This window comes from Hermetia illucens, chromosome 4 (genome assembly GCF_905115235.1).
Source record: "Hermetia illucens chromosome 4, iHerIll2.2.curated.20191125, whole genome shotgun sequence".
NCBI classification, from domain to species: Eukaryota; Metazoa; Arthropoda; class Insecta; order Diptera; family Stratiomyidae; genus Hermetia; species Hermetia illucens.
In genome coordinates, this window is record NC_051852.1 from 55275857 (window position 1) to 55298903 (window position 23047).

General features: G+C 41.3%; 1 protein-coding gene across 15 annotated transcripts in view; it reads left to right on the top strand.

Annotated features, from left to right (window-relative positions):
* LOC119653637 (uncharacterized protein CG43867) overlaps positions 1-23047 on the top strand; it is a 466832-nt gene that overhangs the window by 72034 nt on the left and 371751 nt on the right. For all 15 annotated transcript variants that reach the window (XR_005249729.1, XM_038058419.1, XM_038058420.1 and 12 more), the window contains exon 3: positions 2048-2140. Coding sequence is in view for 14 of the 15 variants with exons in the window: in XM_038058419.1 (XP_037914347.1) it covers positions 2048-2140 (93 nt within the window). In the remaining variant the exon portion in view is untranslated. The remainder of the gene's footprint in view (positions 1-2047; positions 2141-23047) is intronic.

The following is a 23047-nucleotide window of genomic DNA, read 5'->3' on the forward strand; positions in this document are numbered from 1 at the left end:
TTAGTCATTCTTTCAGTTTCACCAGCCCGCTTTTCCTGATGTTTTAAACGGCTTTGCTGAATGTTTTTCTGGTGAAAGGTTGTAGACTGCATGCAATTTACATCTGCCGCACATTTCTTGGTAAACCTGGTCTTTTCAGTTTTGTCTAGCGCAGTGGACTCCACCTAAGTGTAAAACTATCCATTTACCTCTGGGTTTCTTTCTGGAGCAAGAGCATTGCAAAGCGTTGGAACTGCCGCGTCCGCACCGGCAACTGCATCACTTTGTGAGACTTTCTCTACATTTGACCGTATACATTATGGAGTCGCGCTAGATATATCAGGAATTGATACATTCTTTTATGGGAGCTGTGTCGAACCACGCATTTTTGTACTGCGCCAAAGGCCATCGTTTCTTCTTACCTTAATGTCTCCTCGGTTTTGGTTTTGGAATTCGTGCCAGTATATCGAAGGAAAAGGCTCCTACCTCATTTCTCTGAAGCCTGATCGACGCTTAGCTCATCCCGGAACGAACGAGTCATTCAAGGGGGGCGGAGCGGCCGGTTAATACCGGTTTAATGCAGGTTAGCTGATTATGTACCCGAAAAGACTCTTCTAATACACGTCGCAACTATCACTTTGGCAGAGCTAAGTTCATACGACCCCATCGACGTCGATGGCTCCGGATTTCCAGTATGCCGCGACATGAACCGGGCACCTACAGTTCACTCTTAACCGAGAAAGTTGCTCAATGCTGCTGCTTTCAGTACAATGTCAGTTACCAGGTTGAAACTACTTGCTCGGGCACCTTGGGGCCGCCAATTCTTGAATCATGAGCTATTCCTTAAGGACTGCTTTGAACCCTGTATACGGTACCTTTAGTTCACTACAATCCATCATCTGCTTTAATAAGTACACCACGGAAAGGTTAAAGTTTTCTGTAAAATCGGTTGGAGAGTGCCTCCCTCCCCTGCCCCCTCGAATCTTCGATGAGACTCACCTGAAGTCCCTCTTACCACAAAGCGTCACAGGAAGTTAGGTTGTGTCATGGGATCCGCGATGGCCATCCAAAAGCATATGCTCTACAAGGAGTCCTGGAGAATGGTGGTTGTGTCCATATTACACAGAGCTCCTCGTGTGCTCAAGCATGAAGTTACGCTATACAACTCGGGCGCCAAACCAGAGCAGAAGTGTTAGATAGGCGCTGCATGCACTGGTTTGAATACTTACTTGAATACTACATTCAGAATAAATCAGTGATGCTACACCATTTCTGCCTGAGCTCGGAGTTTGGTTTCCAAATCAATCCGTGCCCGAAGAGAACCTTGATGTACAATTGACTAACAAGATCTTTGATCACTTTCGAGCTCATCTTCTGATCATATTTGTCAAATGACGATGGTACGAAGTGGATCCCCAAACACATCGATATTGGCGTGGCTAGATATAGGGTGAAATTCCTGGAAAGGTCTGTGTCACATCCCGCACCTTTACACGAAGAGTGTCTAAAATCAGCGAGGAACACTTTTTCACTTTCAGGCACTAATTTCCACAACTACTAATTCCATATGACTGTGGGAACCATCCGTTCGAGAAGAAAGGGGGGACAGTGCTCTTTACAGGTGCCATTCCTACATCCAATGTTTCTTCATTTAAACACAACAGCGCACGCCGCTCCTCGCCCAATTTCCCTCCCCATCCTAAACTATATCTCTATATCTACTAAAACATTACAAAAATAACTGAGGTTCGCTCCAAGTGCCCCACATAGTCTACCACAAAATTTTATACATTTAGGTTCCAAATGTATGACCTTAGATTAAGTCACCTGAGTGGGTTTCCACTAGGTTTATCATATTTTAAGTGTAAAGGTCAATTATTTATAAATAAAATGTTGTTTTGCGAAAAAATGCAGTATGACGTGGGGATGTGTCTTTTGTTCCGTCCGTTTTTAAATTCCACCTCATTAATCCATTTTGAATTTGTTTGTTTGTAGCCATTCTCAACATTTCCATTAGAGCTTTCAACTCCTTCCAGCTTGCTCGACTACACCCGTTTCTATTTCACAGATCAACTGGCAGGAGCGATGTCTTGAGCTTCAATTAGAGCTTCATCGATCGAAAAACCAGGCAGGACGAATACGTGATATGCTTCGCGAAAAGGTAAGTACCTAAGATTAAGGTTAAGACTCTAAGGACTAGATCAAAATTCAACAAATTGTAATTCCGCCCGGGAATCAGACTTACAGTCAAGAGTAGTTGAGTTGCTCATTTACATCAACGATAGTCCATAATGCTGGGCCATTTATCACGAATATATTACTACGCAATGATGCGACACGGCGCCACAAGGACGCAACCACCCTTATGCCGGTGCCATCTCCCGACTCCTATCAAAATGCTAGATAGCAATGGCATTGCGACGCGAATTCTAAAAACATGCGAAATGAAATCATAAAATACATTTCGCGCGATGCGTGTTCGCAGATAAAGTCAGTGAGCATCAGTCAACCAGGTGTTTTTCACACAGGGGCTGAAGGATATCCTCGAATCGCGACTATCTCTCGACAGGGAGAGTGTGGCGATGGGAAACCTCTGCGTAGAATTCCTTATAAATTGCCAAACATTAAAATAAGATTTGATACAACAGGAAGCATCTTAAGGGAATACGGGACGACGACACGCTTCAGGGATTGGGGTTGAGGGTGGCTAGGCGCGGTTGGAGCCATTGAAAATATGCCGTGATGGAAATAAAATTTGTATTCATATCGCGATTACAGCGCAAAAACAGAAAAGGCTTTGCAAAGTCATCAGGACTGATGTCGATGCTATTTGCCAAAAAAGCCCATTTTCTCATTGTTTTGCGCTGGGCGTTTCTAATGGAATAGAATTCCCCACGCACATCGATAAGTAAAGGATTGTACTGAAGGTGAGTCGGTAGTGTTGATTTTTCCGTTGTACAGGGTGTTGGGATAAAGCATATTGAATTTCAATCAGGAAGCACTTACTGCTCTGGTCATCTGACAAGACCTCCTGTCAGTTCAGATAAATTTAATATTCCTACCCGTATGTGTTAATGTATATTCGCGTAAGTCGAAGACTCTAATTTGAGGTGTATCTTTCCAGGTATAAAAGTTTTGTGAATCTCTTCCAGTCAACTTTTGAACGGAGCACCCTGCCGTTTACCAAGCCCAGGAAGTATCGCTGCCAATATGGTGTTTGTATTTTAGTTCAATTCCCCCTTCTCTTTGCACTCCATTGTGTGTATCCTTTCAAGTACCTCAATTCCAATAAATCCATCAACGTAATGCCGAGTTTCAAGGCCGCTACATAGCTAGAACGCAGAGCGAACACTAGAATAGCTCTGGGCAAACTTCGATTCGGGCGAGCACGGTTCCCATCCTTCTATTTTTCCCTACATACCACTCTGTTGATGTTTTGCTGAATGTTTCTCTTTTTTATACGCAATAGTACATTTCTGTAAGGATCTTAACATGGTTTATAAATGTTAATACGGTTATTTGTGCGACTTTGGAATTCAGACTATCACGGAATAAGTTTCCATTTTCTTGTTTTCTCGGTACAGATGGGATATAGACGTACATGTATCTGCGTGGAGCGTGTAGGGAGTAGAGTTCAAGTTCTGCGGGTCTGGTCGACACATTTTGGGCTTTGTGGTCTATTATCGAAAATGTCAATCGGGATCAAGATATTAGAGACAGCGCAATTTCCTATTTAATTTTCCAAAGGGCAGAGGATTGATAGTGAAAGGTGTTATTTTATGTCTGGCTGATTGAAATGACACATAGTGTATGGAATTGATTTGGGGTTTTGAAAAATTTCAGATGGTAGATGGGAGATTTGACAAGGAAATGTATTTCCTTTTTGTTGCGACGAAAATGAAGGTTACTGGACATGGAAAATGGGTTCTTAGTTCGAGGATGCCTAGAATGTTGAGGACGTCTAAGGCATATCAGTAGATTTCTAAGGAGCGGAAATGGCCGTAACCATGGCTTGATGGCTTCTGATATAAATTGAATACGTTAGACAACACTGATCCAGAAAGAATGGTCTGGAAAGTAGTCTCTACCCCCTACTTTAATTTCACTGATACTTCTTCTGTTCAGGCTCCGTTAATTTCGTATTTTCGTTGAGGATACTCAGTGACCACAATAAATTTAGAGGTTTCTAGTATCCCAGTTCTTAGAAAAGTAATTATCATCTGTTTTGTTAAGGTTTAATTTTCAACTTCATTACCGGAGGTGATGCTACAATATAAAACGCGAAAGGGAAGATTGCTCCTCTAGAACCTCGATGAAAACTCATGGCGTTCACCAACCTTCAAAAATTAAGTGAGTTTTTTTGAATATCATCATAGTGAAATTTGAATTTTTCACCCTATCCTCGAAGGGGACAGGATTGAGAGGATATACAGTGGGAAGAATAAAGCACTCTCTCTAATCGTGTCGAAATAAATTTTTCGAAGGTCTTCTTTAGATTAACAGAATAACCAACTTATGATGTCTTTAACCTTTTTATTCATAACATGATTATTGAAGAAGCTCGACCCCATTGGGCAGATACTGGCTAAGCTTACGCTAGTGGTATTTATTACATTTGCATATACCGATATTTGGGGAACCACTGGTTCCCTTCATCAGTGCTGCAACATTTGTAGCCATTCATCGTCTGTCCGTCCATCTGTCGTTAGGTTTAGGGGGGCTATTCATATATACGAAAGATGGGTGCATGTTTTTTCTCTCAGAATCTCTTCGAAAAGTTTTAAATTCGTATTTTTTGAAGCTTTTTATCTTATTTCTGATATCGGATAAAACATGGGAAGGAGAGTGCTCAAAAGTCACGTCTGAAAAACTGAAACAGGTCTCGTTTGCAGAACATGGAAACCTAGGTTAGGATTATTTTTCCGTTATTAATATTTTAACGAAAATCACTTTGGGAAAATTATGTGTGACGTCAATGTAAATCGTAGTAATAACAATTAACAGAACACCAAAATTATATAACAGCAGGGCGAATATTAGTTAGGATAATTGTTTACAGATGACTCTAATACCAGTAAGGAGATGTTGTCAAAGGCGGAAAGTAGTTTTCTATTAAAGTGTTTGCAGAGTTTCTGGAATGTTCCGCGGGGTAAAGAAAGGCCAGAAGTCCGCTCACGAAGTCAGTCCAGTTCTAGAGTTAGAACGAGTCGCGTCGGTTATGAATACGTACGAATTTAGTGTAAAATAAACGCTTATATTAAAGAACGGGTTTTTATCTAGTGCTCCGCAATCCAGTGATACGAGTCTACGTAAAGCAACTAACGTAACAAGTGACGAGTCTACTTAAAGCAAGAACGTAACAACATTTATGCTTTTAATACGTACATATGTATACCTTGAACTTTAGCGCATTAGTGTATTATTTAGATAAATATTTTCGCTTTTCAGTTATGAACGAATGGGAAAATGTACATTGAACGTTCCTCGCATAAAATTAACGCAAAACCTTCATTACATTCCGAATCGTTTGTTAGCAGGCAATTGTTGGCATTTTCTTTCTTGAATATTATCCTCCCTAACATTCATCCAAATTAGGCTCGGTACATCGGTTCGACCTGTACACTTTTCATGGATGTTGTCTAAGTGCTAAAGGCAGGACACCTACTCTGTTTTTTGTAATCCTGCAGGAATATGAGCATTAAAATTCGGCTCAATCTCTTTGGCCTACTGCTCAGCCGATGACATAGTTTGCGGCGTAGCTGGCCACTAGAGCTATTCTGAAAAAGTCTCTGATTCCACCTCCATCCCCCGCGCCTTCAATGAGACAATATCCGCAGCCTCATCAGCAGGTCACGAATCGCAAATCAGCTGCGCAACCCTTTGACACCGTTCCCGCGGGCGATGAAGCTCCACTGCCCGGCGCTGCTCCAAATTCAGGCACTTCATCTACTCATACCTGTGGTCCCGGGTTAGAAATGGCCTTCCCACTGAAACAGCTGTTTATCTCTAGGCTAGTATTCACTACTGCTTCGGACGAGGTACTGGAGTACATCAAGATATGTTAAACTGACAAAAGCCAACAACCCAGACCGCGTAATAGCTTCTTCAAAATCAGTTCCCCTACGGATTTGACTCAATTGGCAATACTTCTTTCTGGCCTGAAGGTATGTTCAAACATGCAAGCGCATCATTGTCCACTTGCTTTACCAAAATGCTGGAAGCTTAATTCCTCCATGCAGACTCAGCAACAAGTTATCGTCTGTATTTCTGAAACCTGTTTCGACGATAAAATAGTAAACTCCAAACTCCCCGAAGAGTGTTCCATTTTTCGTTGCGATGTGGTTGGACTTCATATAAGTTCACTGGCGGTGGGGTCCTAATGGCAGTTAGCCCCATTCTCCTCATCTGGCCAGTTTCCTCCCATTCTTTGTATCTTGTATATACTCTCTTATGTTTGCCGCTCCCGCCTGTATCAAAAATTGGCTGGCGTACCTTACTTTCGTCCACTGCAGAAATTGCTGCTCAACTAAGCTAATCATCCAAATCTTTCCAAGAACGTTTTCCACACGTATCTTCTACTCTTCTCTTTTATGAATACTTGTTCTGTCCTGCACTCTCGATTTCTTCCTTTCCAATCTGCAGATAGCCACCTCTTCATATTTCCTTGTACATGCTCGTATGTCAAAATTGACGCTTACCCACTTGAATTTGAAGCGGAAATCTTTCGTTCAAACTCCTAAATCGCCCATAAATTAGCTAAGTTCAACTTCCGCAAAGTCAACTTTGGCGCTTCAATCAACTGAGATCATGTAACTTAACGTGTGATCAAATTCTTAACAATTTTTACAATATCCGTACTGATCTCCCCTCCTTTTGCTCTTTCTTCTCCTACTTGGCTGCGTTTTCATCCAACTTGGTTCAGCACGAAGGTTATAAAAACATCCGCCTGAAGCATGCACCGCGGAAGAAATTTCTGGCTTCTAAGAATAACGCCGACTTTGCTTTGGCTATGCGCCCCGCTGCGAAGTCTCTGATTAAAAAAGCGTATATGAATTACTTGTTGAACGTCCAGCGAATTACTCTGTTCTTATTTTCTTTCCGTGTTTACTTTCTGGTCCGCTCTTTCTCTCCGCGCCTCTTCTAGGAGCAGACTGCTCCGAAACTCTCGCCATTCCCTTCCTCAGTTGAGTTCCTCTTTAGTAATCTTGATAACAATGCGGGGCCTAGCACCTATGGGCTTCCTATTGTTATCCGGATTGCTGATATAAACACAGGCTTTCCATTAGAGGTCACAATTCGACATTGTCACATGTTGTTCCTAACTCTTTTCAATATGTTTTCACAAGACTTTAATCTCGTTCTACTTACAAGCTGTGGTGAATTAGCGGAATAGTTATGGTCAAGCGACCATCCTGAGTGGCCGGAGGCCTAGCGGGAAGAGCTATACCAAAAACCTAAAAAATTGGCGAAATTAACGTGAAGGTCCGCCCGCAAATACTGAAGCTCTATCGGAGCTACCGGGCGATACCTGCCTCTGGGGGTCCTTTGAGCGCTACGACCCTTCACGTGTCTATACCGATGCGTGGGTCCTCATCGGATCTTGAAAATAGACGCACAAACATAGGAATTCGCATAAGCCTAACGAGTTAAACCAAAACGCGAGCTTCAAGGAGTTCTTTAAATGATTTGATGGTCTTCGGAAAACCGTGAAAATATCCGTTAGCTGATTATTAATGAATGCAGCATTCAGTGCAAATCCTGCGACTACTGCTCGATAGGTTGCACTCAACAGAGTACAGTAAAGTCTTAGTGTGCACGGTTGTTGGTCGCTATATTTTTTCCATTTTCTTCTAGGAATAAAAATCAAAAATGAATAACTGAATAGAGTTACGTACAGAAAAGCCTGCTACCACATAATGCATAAAATGTAAATGTAAAATTATTTTATTAGGTCACCTTCTTACAGAAGGAAGTTGGTACTAATTGTCAATAAAAGCTAACCGATATTTTGCTCGCTCAAAAGTGCTTTAACTTTGTTTTCATACTCTATTGAGAGACCATCTCTATCATATTTGAATTCTTTGTAATGACCTTATCGTAGTCCAGAATGTTAGGCTTTCTTGGAAACATTCCCACTTACTGTGCGACGATTTTGTCTCCCTTTTCCAATTGTGACTACTTTGCAACTAGCCTGATGCAATGCTTTGCTTGTACAACCATTACCTAGAGCACTGTTTCAGTTTTCCCTTGGTGGAGCTTGGAATCAATTTCGACTCTTGATCCTTGCTGTGAGAATATTTATTATTGCAATAATTCTGCTTATTATTTTATCTGCTAAATAAACTTTTATTTATTATTGTACACGACTAAATTCTCAAAGATAACGAATTGAAAATAGGTTTCGTTTGTGGACATACGCATTTCTAGATTCAATAAGCCCAATTTCGAATGGTTTCTAACACGTGTTAGTCCGGCTAACAATTGGATTGAATGTGTAATCCCCTTAGCCAGACAGTATTACGTTGCCTATCACTTCTTCTATGGAATCGAATTCAGACGTAACCCAAAAACTGGATGGTACAGCTCTTGTAAAATATACGAGGGGTAATTCTAAAATAATAACAAATCAAGAAACGAAATATATCCCCATCCCTTATTGTCTCTTATTAGCTTTTTTAGATAGGAGATTGGAATGCATTTCCACACACAGCGCCGGACTCATGCTTCAGAAAGAAAACCGGCTAAAACACCCCCCAGTTGCGTATCGGACACTAATTTATTTGTTGTAGGAGTACAACCCCGTGGTTCGGTGAATTGCAACTTGCCTGTCGTCTCTCGTATCCATCGTAACGTGTGACTCTGCACCAAGTGTCCTCGTTCTGTACCATGATGGTATCCGAAAACACTTGACGATAGCACCCGCATCTTTTACAGAAGTAAAGGTTGTGGTAGGCATCATCTTCCACATCATTGTAGTAAATTCAGTCAAGGGACCGTGGTTTCCCGATTACGTGCAGCTAACTAGTCGAATTAACCGTGCGTTCGCTTAAACTACGGCCGCACGCCTTTGATGACACCTGTTTTTAAAAGAGTGTATCTCTGTTCAGTATCATGGAGAACGATCGAAATAAGTCTTACTTCTTACTTCTGGATCCAGATGGACACGAAAGATAGACGGAACTTAAAAAGCTCTTCACCATTATGGTTGCACTAGACATTTGCGGTACGTCTCCTTAATAAGGGTGCCAGCCCATACTTCCGTAAATAAGGATAAATTGAACCATACTCATTAGCAAACCACGAATACTGGATAAGGGATCTCCACCGCTGGCTATTAGTTGGCGAATCATAAACATCCTAATTACAGCCTCGGCAAAACCGTGATTTCATCAACCTGAATAGAGAGGTCACAATGTCCACTTCGATTTTCCCCAGAGCTATGGAGAATCCATTCTCAGCAACCCGATTGCTGACTCATCGCATCAATATTTGCAGTATGTGGTGAGTTTCTTCGTCCGCTTATGCAGGGACCAATGCCGGAAAATCAACCGCGTATCCGATCAGAGAAAATTCATCACGTATCTCAAATTGTAACGGCCTATAGTAAAAGGCGTTCCAAGAGTCCCCGTATTCTGGCCGCCTTTCCAGAGTTTTCTAGAACAGGTGGAATATGGAAACAATTTTCCAGTACCTCGAGCATATCGCAACATTTGGTGGAATAAAGGCCCTTCTTGCAGCTAGCGTCACAAAGAGCACCACTCGTCGCCAGTAGAGACTGTATGCCTCAGCCATTTTCAGCCCTTGGACCACTTGCTCAATGGCATCAATTGTAGATCCCCTTCTAAAACCATATTATATTGGTGAAAAGTCTCCCGCAGTACGTTTTCCGTGAGTCAGTCTTGGCTTGATCAGCTTCTTAAGTAGTTTTCCTGCTATGCCCAACATATTGAGTGGACGGCATGCTGACGGTTCCTCATGGTCGCTTTTGCTTATCATCACGAGAAACATCCGCTGCCAAACATGCATTGACCGCACTGAGAAGATGGTGGGACTTACACCCAAATACACGTTTGGGCGCTTTCCTGTAGATACCATCCGGACAGTAGAAACGGAGTGAGTCACCATGAAAAGTATTCCCGTGGGATCGGAATTTGCGCAAAGGGGAGGTTGTTAAACGGAAATAGATTAGAGATGAGTGTGCTGTAGTTGATGGAATCAAAGGTTAGAGGAACCGATATACATGATGCGTATCTCTTGCAGGAAATTAAGACATTTAGCAATGAATTCGGTAAAGTTGAGAAGGTCAGCATGTCGCTCTTTCGCTAGTGCTCGGTCAACCAGTCGTTGACATATCTCTCGAGGCTTTTGTAAGGGAGGATTGAGGTTGGTTGGTAGTAAAGACAGCGTAGGTGATCCAGGTTGCATTTATGATAGAAGGGGCGGGTAATGAAAAGACATAACTGGGGAGGAGATCGGAAAAGATGTTGACAGATTGCTAAGAACTTGACCGCATGTTAAGTTGACCAATGTGCTTGCCCGGTCTATTGAAGCTAAAACTAAGTTAAAAGCGTTTGTGAACATTAAAAAAAATGGACTTGCGCAAAACGTCGTGAATGCACCGGTTCCAGGGCTGGATGGTAAGCGTCGATTTTGACATATGTAGAGGGAAAGAGAGAAAATTTGTTCAGTTGCAATCAGGACTTCACCACCAATGCAGTTATGTGATACAATCCGGTCGTTGTCACAGCGAAAAATGGACTACCCTTTGAAAGCTTCGAGTTTAATATTTTATCATCGAGCTAGGTTTTTGCGATACCGACGATGTGATGATGTCGAACTGGCGCAGCCAAATTAAAGACCCCTAGCTTGGGTCTTGATTCCCTAATATTTTGGTTGAATGTTCGAACAGTGAAAATGGATTCGCTTCGTGGACAGATTCCCACTGGAATTACCGCCTCACACAACCGCTGTGGAGCATCTCGAAGTGCCAAATACATCTGGTATGTTGGTCCTATTCTCTTCATGCGCGTTGCCGCTCAAAAAAAGGGCTGCATATCCAGTATGAGCCTCATGGGGAGTACCATTCGATAAAGCTCCCGCTTCTTTGGCCGATTTCTCTGGATGCTGCTTAATATGGATCCATTTTCAAACGCCGGTATCAGACTAGTTGCGGTTATATCATCAGTTTTCCTTTCGCCGAATTTCCTTGCTTGAAAAGAAAACGATCTGACGAGCGAGATTGGATTTATATTTTTTATTCACAGACAGGGCAGCCCTAGTCGGATTTGTAACTTCTCATTTTAGGGGAGTTGTTGAGCTCTCCTCCTAAGTACGCCGCAGAAATTATATGGAGAATTCCCATCGAAGTTGGAACATTGCTTCCACAGACACAGGGATCCAAAATCTGCACCTTGGCAACGATCTCGCTGCTCAATATGGTAGCCGGATTGGAGGCCTATGACTACAACTTGAAAGATATAAACCCTTAATTCCAGTCTTATTTATGTATTGGACACTTTTAGTGTAGTAGTGAACTTCTGTCATGTCAAGGTGCTACCTGTTCGGGGAGGCTAAGTGTATTGATAATAAATCTTCTAATTCTGACCGTAACTAGTGCGGAGAATATTCTTTCTTAACTAGAAGATTGAAAATGTTTTACAGAAGTTTGGCAGTAAAAAAGAAACATTGTCACATTAAGTATGGCTCACATTTTCAGCATACACGTTTCCCCCCCACTGATTTTTCTTGATAAATTTCCAAATGAAGTCTCATAAGTTATGATTGGTCTGACTACCGTTAAGCGGTACTCTTGGTGCAACTCAAGGCTTAATGCTTTATACTTCTTAGATACGTATTTCTTTCTTGCATTAACCCAAACAACTACGTCTGATTTGTCGCCAAGTACCACTCCCCATCGCAACAACCCATTCGAAAGAAGCTCCGCATGCAGCGAACTCCTTACATATTGCATAAAAACACTCTCGTCCAACTGTTCCGCGTCAAAGTAAAATTGGCTCTGAATTGCGAATAGACTTCTGGGGAATGTTTTTTGAAGACGGAAACATTCCCTGCAAGCACCACACCAAGCGTTTGTACAATGTCCTTCCTGCAGTGAACAGTAGACAGTGCGATTCAAACCAGGAGAACACTTGCTACACGAACAGGCAATAAAATTTGAAAGTGAGAAAAATCCATGAAAATTGCAGTAAATTTCCGAAACCCTTTTGGGGGCTTTTATCCGTTTCATATTATGAGTTTTTATATTTGGCTTGCATAGCCATCGACTTCACGCTCACGGGAGAAAGGATTTGCAAGCGACGTTGGGTGGCCCTTGGGTAGATGGGGCAGACGCCCTCCAGATCGTTTTGCTCGGATATCAATTTTATGATTTCTGCCATATATTTTCGACATTGTCGTCGCGTCTGTACTCAGACTGGACAAAACATCTGACCAAAGCTGTACTGTACCAGTGCAGTGGTGATGGAGAGTGGAGGGCACCATTTTGCATCTGGACGTCCCTCTTGCCTGGTTTGCCATTTTGTTATGAAAAAGTAATTACAGTCGTAAGAGTTTGCAGACGTTCTTAAAGCCAGCTGTTGTCTGGTTTGCTTTGTAGCAGAGTAGTCCTCTTAGCATGTGACTCTCAAGGAAGATGTGGTTCAGTAAGTCCAAATAATCATTCGTTACTGGAAGATGTAATGACAGTCATGCTTATGGAAGCATAACTACTATCCATTGAAATTATTCAAAATCAGTCTGGCTGCACTACTTCCTTGCTCAAACATTTCTACTATCCAAGATAATCTGGTTATTTAATGGGAAACATGATATTGCTTTCCTTCTATTATGAAAATCAACAAACCCTGCTTCCTGGAAAGTGTTCCCTGAGGTTCCCATTTTGCATCAGCTCCCTTGCTATCATATCCGCTTTCCTTTTATTTCCGCTCACTAAAAGCTACTACAACTTGAAGCTGCAGGCGAATAATCTCAGATTCTGTGTGTTTAGTTGTTATTCATAAGGAAAGAACGGAAATTTGAAAATTTCATAGAGAGCGAGGGATTGTTGCACAGACGGACAACTTGTTCGGTAGGAGTAATCCTTGCAACTTTATTTCACTTTGCTCTGCGACTCTACACTTCCAAACTGAAAAGCATATGTAAGGGATGTGCAGACGTGCAGTACAATACAAGGTTATTTTTATTGGCGAATATGGTCCCTTTCTTCGTTAAATGTTAAATTTTTACAATATTCAGGGGGGAATATTCTGTTTGTAAGGCAAACATCATTGACAACATTCAGTCTATACCAAATCAGGTATTAATTTGCACATCGAAAAGGCGGAATACTTTACTTCTAAAATAGGAACTCCATAAATTTTCCTCGGTCTTCTTATCTTTTCCAGCCTGTCTGAAGGGGTGTTTAATACGATTGCATTCGAATGAAGCCGCGAAGGAATTGCAAATTCATCTTGTGATTTTTCCCGCTAACTTCAGTCTTTCTCAAGCGTAACGTTGAATAGTTGCAATGTTCTTTGTGTCTACTCAAATAGTATTTGATGATATCGCAGGTCGAGAGTTCGAAAAATTCTCACAAAGACTTTTTCACTCGTCAATTCTGCACTACTTTAAACCTGATCTCGTCCTTCTTTGCCTTCATCGTCCTGGTTTCGTGAAAGTGTTATACGTTCTTCTCCCCTTACGTAATGCTCTGAAATCCGCCCTGTCCCGTAAAATTGATCATTCATGCCGTTTGAATGCTTTCTTAATGTCTGCAGAGCAGATGGGGCATCCCCTTTGGGAATAAAGCAGGAATTGATGTCTACCTTCTTATGCCAATGGACGAGTGAAGGAGCGTGGCAGGCCATATTGTAGGAATTCGGAAGAGTTGCTACGATTCTTAAATACATAGAGGTACATTTAAATTCTTACGTATCTTCCAGTTAACCATCGCTTTCTTCGATTGTAGTTAACACTGCACAAGCTTCCTTACATTTGGGCAGTTCCAAGAATGGTTATGTTTGATATGTAGAGCCAGTAGCACTTTCACGTTGCTCAAACCGTATCAAGATTGGAGGTCAGGAATTGATTTCATTCAGGATATTGATTGCAAGTGATTTCTGGATTGCATGTCTGCGGTTCAGATTGTGTGAAAATAGCTTTTTTTTTGGGTTCGCCCTTTCTTCACTTTTGAACTTGCGAATTCATTCGAAATTTCGGTCAGGTTTCACGGAAAGTTTTGGCGAGTTGTTGGAACTATCAGTTCATTGTAAGTGATGAAATATTGTGGCCGTTGATTAGATTAACTTTGGATTTTAGAACAGAGTGAATGTAGCTTCTGTAAAGAATAGGTTGGCTCTTTGAATGGTTTCACGTAATTTATATCAAATGATTTAAGTTAATATTACGACAGTAAACTAGAATGAATGGAAGGAGAAGATACTTTAATCTGAAGGGCGGAGAAATATTTAATAATAATAATATCACATCAACCGAAATTGCACTCTGTTCTAAAGGGATGTTGCCCCCAAAGAAATATTTCTACCTTTTGGGATTAAGTGAATTATAAATACCAGAGAACAACTGGGGATTGCCCTATGTCCCTATATGGGAAGCACTATGCCCAACAACCATACTTACGTGCCATCGCTGTTGGTTTCTGGCAATGTACTCAACTTTCCTTCACGATTTTCCGACAAGTTTGCACTCCTACTCCACGTAATTCTAGGACGACCCACTTCTCCGCATCCCGGCATACTGGGTGCCATTGCATAGAAAAACCCTCAATATAGTTGTCGCCCTTCCTTAATATGTGAACTATTATATATATACTTGGACTTATTCTAAGATCCTACCTCAATGCAACACGTGGCATTTTGTGCCATTTTATGTGGCTCTGATAATAATTAGTTTCTTCTGATGATGCTATTGTAAGCCTTCTTGAAATCGATGAAGAGCAAATGACGCGGTAATCTAAACTACACCGGTAAAGGGTGATAATGTGGTCGGTACATGTATATGCATAATGAAAACTAACCTGTTTTCTTCCAATTGAGCTTTCAAGATGTTACTTGATGGATTTGACTACAGGAGCAGCCAAGTACACCCCCAATTGATGATTCCCAGTCGCGGTGGAGTGCTCTTTCCTCCTCTTTCGCTGCTCATCATCGTAGATGAGAATCTTACCGTTAACGTCCCTCACTGAAGCCTCGAAATGCTCATCACTACTTGCAAGTATTGAACATGACGAAATAGTTGCTATTTGTGGCAGAGTCTGTATCACTCACCAAAAAAGTGCCAGAATTCTTTCTGTCACGACGCCCGCGACGTTGTACTTCATGGCAATGGAGCTCTAGTCTAACGCTTTCACCTCCGCTTGCAGCTGCCAACATAACTCTCAGCTCCTCCGTCATCATCATCATCAACGGTCCAACAACCGGTATCCGTTTTAATAAGAAACTCCAGACATCCCGATTTTGCGCCGAGGTCCGACAATTCGATATCCTTAACAGTTGTATGGTGTCCTGATCGGTCAATTTCAGACAGGGCCTGCAACTTCTTCTTGTACTATAGATATGACCCTTATAGGCTTTGCGGGCTGGATCTTGCTCAACCATACAGATTAAGTGGCCCGCCCACTGCAACCTATTAGGCCAGATATAGACTATGGTATCTTCCATCCTCTTGTGGGCGGGGGGACAAAAATTCTTCGGAGGATTCTTCTCTTGGACGCGTCTAATGGTTCGCAATTTTTTTTGTTAAAAACCCAAGTCTCCGAGGAATACATGCGGACTGCCAAGATCATTGCCTTGTATGGTAAGAGATGTGATCCTGCGACCCTATGGTAAGACGTTTCGAGCTTCGGTGGGCGCCAACAATAATGCGCGGATTTCATTGTCGCAGCTGTTATAATTTGTGATATTCGACCCTAGATAGGAAACATTTATTGTTCTTATTTGACGAGTGCAATTTGATGGCTTTCTTTGATTCTTGGTGTTGTCGTTGCCACCATATATTTCACCACCATCTCGCTCCGCCCACGCAGTCTAGATAAAGACAGTTTGTGAATCTCGGGTTATTCTTTCCATGATGATCCACTGGCAACTAAGTGGTTGGATCACATTTTCCTCATCATCACAGATAACTTTTTCCAGAGTCAGGTTAACAACAGCCTGCGCGATAGAGCATCCCCTTGTCTTAGACCGTTGTTGATGCCAAATGTTTTCAAGAGTAATATTGCTGCTATGTATAGTTTTACCCTTTGCTATGCTATCATGGGCTGCCGTGAAGTCGACGAAAAGATGACGCAACTGATGGTCCTATTCTAACAAATTTTCCATCACATGCCGCGCAAAGAAACTCTGATTTGTTGCTGATTTGTCTGGAGTGAAACCTCTTTAATATGGAGCTAGTGACGTTCTAGGCGTATGGGACTAGCAAGATAGGGGAGAATATCTTATAGATGGTACTCAGCAATAACACCAAACGTAAAAGCAACGACCCTCGAAACAAACATCAAGTCAATGGTAGCAAGGCGTATTGTGGAAGAGCGACATACCGTAACGATGGACAATGTGGATGTTATGAAGGGGGTGCGGAAAACACACCTTTTGTGTGCAGCGGAAAGCGTATGTATCATTAAAGAAGGGAGACAGGTAACCTTAAATTACGATTACAGAGTAATTAGTAGAGTTAAAAGTTACGGTATAAATAGGGGTAGTTTAAGACAAGTTAATTAGGTACTAGACACGTGGTCTCCGAAACAATTGTATGCAGAAGGAAAATAAAAATATTTACAGTATAAGGAACCATACCTAGTTCTTTTCTTAAAAGGACCTTATTAAAATCAGTTCCTTTTCGATCTGCCATATGTTTTTATGTTTTTCCTAAAGACGTGGAAAGGATTTACACGTCCCCATCTGGTATTCCCGTGGAACCGTCAGCAGATATTAATTCACGGGACGGGCAAGACCACTGAAATTTCAACTATCCTTCAACATTATCCTGTTCACCGGTCATCGCTTTGTGATGAGAGCGGCATAGACCCTGCTCCGTTTATAGGATTATATCCTTCCTAGATATGCAACCTTCTTCTCCGTTCCACCTCCTTCCAATTATTGCAAGTGCAGCTGATGTATTATTATGTAGGATTAGCATTTCGACTCTCAATGTTCACTTACCGCAGCTTTTCTCTTTCTCTCATAAATGTCAGCCGAAGAAGGGAGACATGTTTTGACTCTCACAAATATGATGAACTGCATTAAATGATAATTTATTTCGCTATAACGATCGGTATCTCCCCTATCACCACACAGATTGTGCCTTCTAATGACGTCCTATAAGCGGTTGCAGCTCTAAGAGCATTTCAGCGATATATCATTGCGAACAATCTTCTATTAGATGGCAGATTGTAATGACTTTGTAGAGTTGCCGATTGTCTAAAAACCATCCTAAGGGGCCGGAATAGGCCAAGCGGAGAGAGCTATCCCAAAAATTTAAACATTTGGTGAAAATGACCCCGCGGGTCCGCTCCGAATACTGAACCTCTACCGAAGTGTTCCCTCGACACGCGTTTGATAGCCAGGTTCAGGAACGTAGGCGAGGTCCTGTGGATACTTCAGTGCCCCACTTCCCCTTTTCTTCTTCAACGTCATAACAAATTTCGAGATGAAAACGTTGTGCACTCAAAAAAAAACATATCCATCAGAGATGGGGGATTCTGATTTCTTCGAAAATTATTCAGAGGATTATAAGCCAGAGTTAATTCCTTGGCCTTCATACCTTGACTGTTGCCAAAGCCATTCCATTTTTCTAAAAATGGCGTACACCTTGATATATAATATTATATGTCTAACACAGAAACTGCTCAATTGCGCACAAAGTGCGATCAATAGGTTCGAACGAATCAACTCCCCAGTCAAGTAATCCTCTTTTAAAAATTGAGGCTCGTTCGTCAACGAACAATTAGAGACGTTAAGTGCACCTTCACATTGTCGCGTCGAAACCAATTAATATTTTTGAGGTCGCGAATTTTCATAATGTCGTCGGCTCCTTTTCCATATGTATTATCGTTGTCAAGAATATCATGCACTCCAGACCCCCTTAAATCTTGATTATTTGTGCCACACTGATACCCCGTTCCGCGTATTGCAGATTCTCTTTCGTTCTTTTCCTTCTTAAATTAATTTTTAATATAAGTGAATGTTGGGATGGGAAATGAGAAATTTGAAGGAGTGTAATGGTGAATCTAAGGAGTAATAAAACGTAAAAAATGCTGCATATCAGCAAATGAATCCTCTCGTCAGCTTGTCAACGGTCAAAGGGAACGGTTTTTTTGATCTACCAATATTTGGCGTATCCTTTTGTTGACCGTCATCAATTAGCGTTTGGAGTTCGGTTAGTCTAGATACTTCCTTCAGGTGAGCTGCGAAAACTTTGTCCTCATCACTTTTATCCCAAATTTCTGTAAGAGTTCTTAACCGAGACTCTCTGATTGTTAGTCCAGCTGTTTTCCACAACGAAGTCCAGTAATTTTTTTTCTGAAGCTGTTAGCGTACGCGTGAATGTTAGAGAAAAATGGTCTTTTGACACGTGATATTGCCAAAAAGTCATCCTCCCACTCTCTATAGGAGTGTTCCTGAAGTGCTTTCAGAACACCTCTTGTGGGACTAGAGCTCATAGCCTTACGAGCCTTTGCATTTGCGAGTTCATCTAATGGGTTCCCCGCATGAGCCGGGCACCATAGGACTTTTAAAGACTTTCAGTCCCCTGTTTAAGGCAGGCATGTATTTTGCCCAATAGGTGATACGATGGCGTAGTTTATTTGAGGAATTTACAAGTATGGAGAGTCTGTAATGATAGCAACTTTCTCCTCACCCATCTTGAAAGCCACCTTGATGGCCTGAAGCACGGCAAAAAGTTTAGCCGCCAAAATCGAACTGACATCTAAGGAAAAACGTGAGACTTGCGTCCCATGCATGAACGCAGCATCAGACGCCAGGACCAGAAAACCCCTTGATTTGAGGTCCTCCATCGCCCTGCCACACGCAGCCGCCACCTGGGCTCTGTCGCAGGTCCCCCCAAACATACGACAGGATAACCTGAATCTTATTAGAAGTTGCGGGAATTAGGAATTACAGTGTCAAACAAGTTCCGGAACGACTTATGAATCGAGGAGGGACAATTTTCAGCATCCGTGTTCTGAACCACCAAATAATAGGTTTTGAGATTTCTTTCCTTTAATTTAAGAAGTTCTTTAGCTATCACCAGGGGCCTTCTTAAACGGAGAGGCGGCTCCTTAGTCGAAGCAAAAATCTGGTGCAATGGTGTGGTTCTGGTAAACCCCACGCATCTTCCCGGGATACAAGCAGATATTAAGTTGAGCTTGTTTTCAAAGTATTTTGGCGGATTCATAGTGGACGTAATGGCATACTCTATAGTGAACCTTACCACAGATCTATAGAGATAGATAGCCTCACGGGGTTTGAGACCCTAAAAAAACAGTTGAAAAATTAATCAATCTGCCGCCCTTTATGATTTTAGAAATAATAGACTTCGAGTGGTCTCTGACAGAACACGTCCTCGTTATCGCCTTATCTAAAAAGGTGCTGAATTTGACATGGGCAAGGGTAATGAACAGAGGTGTTATCCTGGTTCTCTTTAAGGATATAGATTGCGATTTGGTTACGTTCATTGGTAGGTCCAATGTTCGGGATTCATCAATAAACACATTCACCTGCCTTTGCAAACATGCATTTGGAAGTCGACAGCCAAACATCTCCAGTGGCCAAAATAGGAGAATCGCCTACATATTGGATGATTTCAATGTTATCAGAGCTTTTATTATGCAGGGATGGTGTATAGACATTAAATAATATTGGGATCAACCTTATCCTAGGCGTTCTTTATATCTAACACCTACTGATCTTTGCCTTTTACTATCGAAATGTGCAAAAGGATATCATGGATGCCAGCAGGCGGAGATTTACCTACGGAATAGGCATAAGAGCTAGCAGGCAGGGCTTTGTATTCATGAATGAAATTATTGATACGAATCTTGACCATAGAATTAAAAAGTTAATGAGAGCATTAAGGCGGTAACTAGTTAAAAGTTCTGGATACTTAAGTGTTTTTGGGATGGGCACACCCAAATAATAGAGACTTGCAACAGATGAGGTTAAGCCCCTGTAGAGGGGCAGAGAATGCTTCCGGCACCAACCAGCGCATATGCTGATAAGTGATATTATCCATACCAGGGGCGGAGATACGCTTATGCCTAAGCAACGCAGCAGACAGCTCTTCTAGAAAGAAGGGCTGAGAAACAGTGGAATATCTAATGATATCAGGAAGAGGGGAGGAAGAGGGGCTGTCCAGCCGGAAAATCAAGATATTGTAGGTTTTTCTTACGATCCCGACATGGGGACTTGTCACTAAAGTAAGCACTTAAAACACGTCATGGATTTCCAGAAGGAATTGACATCCTTTGTCCTAGATAAATCAGAACAAGTTTCACGCCAACGCTTCCCCTTCGCGTCAGCAAGAACCATCATCCACAGACGTTTGGCGTACTTTAATAAGAGAAAATTTATCGTGCTTGATCTAGCCCTGAATCTATACATATACGCGATTTATTTCCTTTTAAAATACAATTTAAGCTCTGGGGCCCGCCACATCTTCGGCGCTGGCCTATGTAATTAGTGCAAGGTCTAGTTGCATCAGCAATTTCCCTTTTCAAAGTAGTAAGAGTAGAAATATCTACTTGAAGAGCTAAGTTGCTGATCTGCGCTTTTAACCTATTTGAATCAATCCTGAATTTGAGAGAAACATTTAACATCTGCATAGAGATGCAAATGTGAGTGTGGTGACTATTAGGTATTTTATCCACAATCGGATTCTACTGCCAATATTGACTAGCAGAATTAGCCCAGGTGATTAGGCATAGACGATGAGTTGAAGAAAGTGGGCATCTCATTATTAAGAAAATTAAGTAAGGAAAACATTCGGAAGTGTTGTTGCTGGGGCCTTCTGCTGGGTTAAGCCCGGACTTCTCTTCTTTAGAATATTACTAAACTTGGCAGAGCCTCTGTCAACCTGGCTATTTTTGAGAGGTCTATTTACCTTCCCGTTAGTTTGTATGTAAAATCCAATTTACTTGAGAATAGTCAACTGTATCTTTTCGAAATCTTTGAAATACTTGAAATGCCATGAGTGGCACCATTTTGTGTTAAGAAAAGGAGTTGCAATTTCATTTTCTCAGAAATTATTCCTGTGGAGCACCACGTGAAAAGGTTCATAAAATAGTTTTTAACTAGTTTCTAATATTGTTCGAATTATTGGACAGTTAAGGATTGAAATGTATGTCCCATAAAGTGCGACAGGTTTCGCCTTCAAAAACTATCTAATTGAAAATAAAAGCGTCAAAATACTACTCATCCCGGTGTGTTCTCAAATAAATTCAACAATAGTTAATTTTATGTTTTAATAATTTCCCACAACCTCATGTTTACTTCACAGGAGTGTACAAGCAATGCAATCCTTTACATCAGGTATGTACAATACTGGTGAATTTGCTAAAAATCCTACTGCAATTAACAACGTTACAGTAGGTCAATGCATTGCTTTTCGTGTGAATTCATTGCATGCGAAGATACCACTGGTTGTCAGTATCATATTAAAGTAGTGGAGACGTTCACTGAAAAGTGTTTTTCATAAGATAATCACAAAGCAAGCCAAAAAGAAATCTTGCTTCCGACTTGTTTGAGAATTATGAAGAGTAAATTCTGAGAATATAATGTAGAAATCAACGGGTTTCTTTTTACGCAGGCCATATCTGCGTCAATATACTTGGAATTATTTATCCACTTCGATACTATCTGTAAACTAGATTTGTTTCTTTAAAAACATATTGGCATGTGGTTCTATCTTTAATCAATACCGCTGAAATTGAAATTAGCTTAGAATATCTTAAATTTTCTATCTGACGCTCAAGCACATAAGATTCAACTTGTAAGCTTACAACTTTAAATTAATAACTTTCATCCCATTCATTGGAAACCAACCCACAAAAGGAATAACAATAATACCTTCCAGAAAAGTCCCCATATTTCAAAGTTATTCCTTAAAATGCCATATTCATTCCACATCAAAAATTTAACCTCGCTCATGCGAAATCAGGATGAAGTATAAACTTATTCAATTCAAACATGGCATCCAAGCGTGAAGTGTATTAAGGATTGGGCATATCAAAGGAAAGAGAGGGAGCAATAAAGAATGAATTTTGACTGAGTCCTGTCCCTTACAAGATTATCACCGGAACGAGGCTTCTTAGTTTTCCGTATGCCTTCCATGTTTTCTCTCTTCTCTGGGCTATTTGGAAAATTGGGTGGATTTATTTTTGGGTTTATCAATGCTTTATACTTTGTTTTTCGAATTTCCTTTGTATTTTACAAAGAATTAGTAAGTAATCTTTGAGGGGATTAGGATAAATGTTTTTGTATTAAAAAAAGACCCTCGGGCTGTAATATGGAAACAAAAGCAGTTGGATAGGATCATCTCTTGATTTGTTTCGGATCCTGGAAAGTATGTGGAACAACAAGGATATCATCAGCTCCAGAAATGACAAACTCGTTTTCCGTATCCTATATTTCCGCCCCGATTCGTTGTGATACACTCAATGTTCTGTTAACGCCCTCAATTTCCAAAGATATTATTCCATTAGAATGCAATTCTTGCAGCACCAATACAAAGTATGCATCGTGAAACATGTATGACTGCTAAACTCACTGGGTTCTATCTATTCTTTCGCCTTCTCACACGCTTCACTTTCATATCCGTTTCCTGTTCATTTCCTCATCATGACAGCGACAAGTTACTACTGTCAGGGTCCCACTATCGCCATTCCTCACTGCAAACAGACACTGTCGTCATTCTGTCACCATTCTATGGAGACATAATGTTGGCTTTTATGCAATTTCCATAGAGTTTTTCATTCATATGCAACTCCTGCGGAATCGCGCGACTGTTCTGTTTGTACGATATAAGCGAACATACAAGGCAGAATAGTAGTGGCACC